The sequence below is a fragment of the Cryptomeria japonica genome, chromosome 1 (assembly GCF_030272615.1).
Source record: "Cryptomeria japonica chromosome 1, Sugi_1.0, whole genome shotgun sequence".
NCBI lineage: Eukaryota > Viridiplantae > Streptophyta > Pinopsida > Cupressales > Cupressaceae > Cryptomeria > Cryptomeria japonica.
The window spans coordinates 648,228,207-648,234,146 of record NC_081405.1 but is presented as its reverse complement, the minus strand read 5'-3'; the positions used below and the strand labels follow the sequence as shown (position 1 = coordinate 648,234,146).

General features: G+C 31.2%; 1 protein-coding gene across 1 annotated transcript; it reads left to right on the top strand.

The window, feature by feature from the left end:
• Positions 1-1,828: 1,828 nt before the first annotated feature.
• Positions 1,829-3,933, top strand: LOC131050470 (GDSL esterase/lipase At4g26790-like). Its single transcript, XM_057984657.2, has 5 exons — positions 1,829-2,254; positions 2,576-2,706; positions 2,840-3,079; positions 3,170-3,428; positions 3,545-3,933. The coding sequence occupies exons 1-5, from the start codon at positions 1,876-1,878 to the stop codon at positions 3,736-3,738; spliced, it is 1,203 nt and encodes a 400-aa protein (XP_057840640.2). The 5' UTR covers positions 1,829-1,875; the 3' UTR covers positions 3,739-3,933.
• Positions 3,934-5,940: the final 2,007 nt, after the last annotated feature.

Below are 5,940 nucleotides of genomic sequence, written 5' to 3'. Positions count from 1 at the left end.
GTGGCTTTTCTACACAACTACCCTCCCTTGTGCATTTTCTTGCTATTTTAACAATTGATGTCATTTCCACTTCTTAATCATTCTCAGTTCATATGTCGCTATGCTTTATGATAATAGCTTTTATATAAATTTATTAGATGATATTGACTTAAAAACTAATTTATCTTCATGTTTATTTGACATATTTAGGAATTTTGATTCATCTAATGTTGTAATTAGTGTGCATATCTCTTCTCTATCTCATGGTATCATTATTCAATATAATGCTTAGTTCATGCTCAACTATCATCTCTTGCGCATTTCTTATTATATTGAAAACGAATTATATTTCTACTTCTTAACCATGCTCACTTCTTATGTCACTATGCTTTATGATAATACATCTTTTATAATTTTCCTGCCTGATAGGACTAAATACTAATTTATGAATATATTCGTTTGATAAATCTAGATATTTTGATTCATGTGATTTTGTACCTAATGAGCATATTCTCTTACACCTATGGATGCACCTCTATGTGCCTCTCTTACATCATATTTCATTTAGTAGTCCAATTGATATAGATACACTTGTTCTATGTTCACATGAGACCGGATACCTTGTTCTAAATATATTTGGCGATTCCAAGGTTTATTTATGATGTGTTTAGGGAAGAGTGTAATGCTACTTCTTTCTCTTCTCATGATAAGGTTGATGACTCTATGTTTTATAGTGATTTTGTTTATGATGATTTCTCCCAACCCTATCACCCTAGTGCGCTCTCTCCCTCTCCCTCTCCCTCTCCCCCACCTTGATTCATTTGCAAATCTCTTTAGAGATACACACAAAGGAGCATAATATTACTATCCACTTTTATTCTATATAAATTGTCCATATATTAATTTGAACCAATCCTCAAATTACTCTACTTTTAATTATATTTATCTTTTACTTTGGTGTTCGCCTTTTAACACAAACTTTTTGGAAGCAGTTTAGCCGCATTCCTCTCATGTCATATCCTCGATATGCACATCATATCTGCATACTTACGAGAACAGTGATTGAAACAGATTTTCCTTGAATTTCGATAGATTTTCAATTACACCTTCAACCTGTTCATTGTCACATCACACGTTTTTTGGGCAGTTCAAAATGCATTATTATATGTGTTCTTCTCTCTCCACCGTATGTGCTAAATCTGCTATATATTTTTCAGAGTCCACCTTTGTAGAGCTGTTAGAAGTAATAAAGTGAGTGTGTGCAGTTATGAGTGGGAGTCTATATGACGTTGGAAAATCTGAAAAATGTAATCATGTCTCAAAAGTTATTTGAGCAGCAGCTCTAAAAGTCAATTTAATGTTCATAATTTCTATTTTATTTGTCTTCTCTCTCTCCTACAAAACGAATGAATTGTGACCAGACTAACATTTGAATTGTTGAATTTTTTAAATGCGATGTTGAAGGGCCCTAAACGTGACCTGTAATCTTTAATACAATTTAAGGTCTACTGTGTCTTTCCATGTGAGGGAGGACAGTCGAGCATTATTTCACCGAATTTATTTAAAGCCATATTTATGGAAGTAATAGACTAATTTTAATACTAAATATATTTATATATTTAACCCAACATTTTGATAATGTTACGTGGAGTATTCATGTCCACAGCTTCTCCTCCTTTCTCACTTAAACATGGAGTAAACATCGTGAAAACTATTTTCTTCACTCATTCAATATGGGGATTGTTTGAGACTCTGTCTGAGAGTGACCTTTGGCATTTTTGAAGTTTTAAAATCTAATGAATGAAGGACTAAAACCCTAACTGTCATCTATTGATAGAGAGTCGGTCACTTAAATTTGTTACCCACTCCACCAAAAATATGCCTCTAGTTTGGTGAATGATAAAGTTTACAAAAGGAAACCTTGAGGAAGCTTATCCATCGTGCCTTTCATTGTTGGTAGTTTACCTTAAAACAGTGTCGAATTCAAAGATTGCACATAAAATAATAATGAAATCAAGGGCAGAATCTCTCGTCTTGTTCTCTCTATTTTTCAGTTTGATCGTCATAATAGCTCAGGAATGCGATTATATTTTGTTTGTAGGAGGACAGAAAGTGCCTGCAGTCTTTGTGTTTGGAGACTCCTTTGGAGATACAGGGAATAATGATTTTATTATTTCAACAAGCAAGTCAAATTATCCTCCATATGGAAGAGATTTCATAGATCGCATTCCCACAGGAAGGTTCTCCAATGGAAAGCTCCTGTCTGACTACTTTGGTAACGTATTTATTTCATACCTGCATGTTTTTCTTAAACTTTCCAATAATTTTGAAAGCTCTAGCTATTCTTTGTTTGTTGCACTGAAGATTGTGGTCAGTCTTAGCTCATAAATGTGAATTGTATATTTCATTTCAGAAGAGAAATAATTTGATCTTGCAAGAATTTAAAAATTCATCTTATCATGTCAGAACTTTTAGTTGTTTGTGAAGTAAAATTGGTATTATTAGTTGAAAGATTGATGTTTATTTACTTTGATTTTATTTTTCATCACCCATTTTCAGATTTCATGATATCTACAATTCTATCATTTCATTACAGCTGAAGGACTTGGAATTAAGGAATTGTTGCCCCCATCTTTGGACCCAAGCCTCAATGCCCAAGACTTGCTAACTGGTGTCAGCTTTGCATCTGCTGGTTCAGGCTTAGACAATCTCACTGACCTAATAAATGTAGGCAAATATAACATATTCTTATGTTTCACAGGACCTTAATATATTTGTAGGACAATAGATGTGAAACTATGCACACATCTTGTCAGCCTTTTCCTAATCTATTCTTATATGATGGATTTGAATAATGCAGGAGGCGATACCATTTTGGAAACAAATTGAGTGTTTTAAAGAGTATAAAAGGAAAATAGTAGGATTGGTGGGAGAAGAAGAGGCTTCCAACATAATCAGTAAGGCAATCTTTTTCATTACAATAGGGTCCAATGACTGGGGTTACAGCTACTTCCTACTAGTAATCCCAACTCGCCGACTCGAATTCACTGTTCAAGAGTATACAGATTTCCTCTTGAATCAATACACAGTTTATATCAAGGCATGGTTATAACTTGTCTCTATTCTTTGAATTTAGTAGTTTCCAGTCATAATTGCAGTGATTTCTGATTTCTCGGTCTGAATTTTACAGGAATTGTATAATCTGGGTGTCACTAGAATTGCTTTGATTAATCTTCCACCATTAGGATGTGCACCAGTAGAGAGAACCCTTACAAGCCTTCGGAACAGGGGTGCGTGTGATCAAGAGATAAACGAGGCTGTATCTGGATTCAATTCAGGATTAAATGCCATGATTGATGGACTCAAACCTGCTTTTCCTAGCCTTCAAATTGCTTCTCTCGATTATAACAGTCTGGTTTCCGAGTTCATTGCAAATCCTAGAAGATATGGTATTTTGCATTCTCTTAATTAATCACAATACAAATGTCATTATGCTTAGATATTTTACTATATCAATATATAGGTAGAATTATGTCTAATCCTGCAATGCTATATTGCATGCCAGGTTTCGAGGTGATTGCAAGAGGTTGCTGTGGGACGGGCACAATAGAATATAACTTCCTGTGCAATGAATTGAATCCCTTTACATGCCCTGATGCTTCCACATATCTCTTCTTTGATGCCGTCCACCTTACTCAGAAGGCATATCAATTCATTTCTAATGTATTTCTCACCAGAGATGTTCCTCAACTTCTCTAAACTAAGGATTATAATTTTAATTGCAATTGCATATGATAAGGTTCTCCATGGAAATAATTAGTGTCATTCATTTTTAACCAGAGATGCATTTGCCTGAAGTTCTTATTATTGTTGTAATAATTTGGATTAGTTAAAAATAATAATGCTATAAATGGTGTCACAAAGGTTCTCTGTATGCATGGAGATTTATCACAACATGTTGTTTATGTGGATGCATTTCTTGTGATATTAGATTGCTTCTTGATTGCAACTGGCGGTTTATCTCTTGGGTTTAGATACCTTTGTTCCAATTGATCCTCTCTAGATTTTAGTGTTATAGTTTAGTGCATGTGGATCATTGATAGTCTTTATTTATTATATTATTATCATGATACCATTTATAGCTTAGCATCATAATTTAGTTGGACCTTTAATAGTGATGTGATTCATCATTTAGTGATGGATGATATTCTATAGTGATTTTTGTGTCATGGAGGATCTATTGAATTCTATTTTATGTATTACTATTTTTTTTATATTTTGAATATATATATATATATATATATAAAATCTCACAAATAAATAGTATGCATCATTTTTAAATTATTAATGGTTTAGCTGCTACAGGTGTTAAAAAGTGAAGATATCTAAAAAATGTTAATTTCACTATTCTAATATAGTCAAAAAGTGGGACTCGTCATTGTAGGCTGACCTTTTAAATGTTGTAATGATCAAGAATTTATAATGAAGTTGTTCATATTTCAAAGGATCAATCAAGAAACATGCCTTCCATAAGAGAAGGTTTGAACATGAGCATGCACGAAGATGAAATTCAAATACTCAATGAGATATGAAATTGATGCAATTGATATGATATAATGTATAAATGAGTCTTTCTTATATAGAGAAGGTGATGAGGTAGGATGACAACTACCCTTGATGCAAATATTAAATGCATAATTCATAACGATAAATACCTAAAGAAAATATTAAATAATGATGCATGTCCTAATATCTTATAGAATGCCACCTAGGATAACATGATCCTATGAACATTTTTCAATGACAAGTTAGGTAAAGCAGCTTTATGTCAACTATTCATTATGTGACTCTTGTCATTTATAAAGGCACATTCAACATAAATAGATTGTGAGGCTCCACACATCTCAAGCCCAATTTCAACATCATTCTCCCCTGTCACAAGGAGAATGGTACAAGATTGTCATGCAACTTTGGAATTGATTTATAGTGTATGCTTCTCATTAAATAACAATCGAATCCAGAAGCATACACCATTAAATAAATAAATTTTTATATTTACTAAATATTTTTTAATTTTTTATGTTCACATTGTCCGTTTTATATTATTTTTAAATATAATATAATTTTATCCATTTTAATTTTAGATAATCTTAAATTTAAAAAATAAGTGAAACAAAATTAATTTAGATAATATATATTTAAATTTATAAATATTAAAATAAAAAACTAATAATTTAAAGTAGTTAATTGAAGGTATAGTATATAATTTTGAAAATAGAATGTATATAAAAACACAATAAATAATTAATTATTAAAAAAATAATAAATTGATATATTTAATTTATGTTTTATTACATTTAAATAAAATTTATTTTAAAAATTATATACATATACATATACATATGCATATGCCTATGCCTATGTATATGCACATGCACATGCGTGCGCACACACACACACACACACATATGTGTGCATATGTATATATACATATGCACACACATATGTATGTGTGTGTGTGTGTGTTTATGTGCATATATATATGTATGTATATGTGTATATATATGTATATGTATATGTGTGTATATATGTGTATATGTATATGTATATGTATGCATATGTATATGTGTATATATATATGTATGTATATATATGTGTGTGTGTGTGTGTGTATGTATATACGTATATATATATGTATGTATGTATATGTGTGTATATGTGTGTATATATATATATACACATACATACATATATATACCTACATATATATAGATATATATACATAGACATACACATATACATACACATACATATACATATACGTATACATATACATACATAAATACACACACACACACATACATAAATATATTTATGTCTGTGTGTGTGTGTACATATATATGCATATACAAATACACACACACACACACACACACACACACATATACATATACATATACA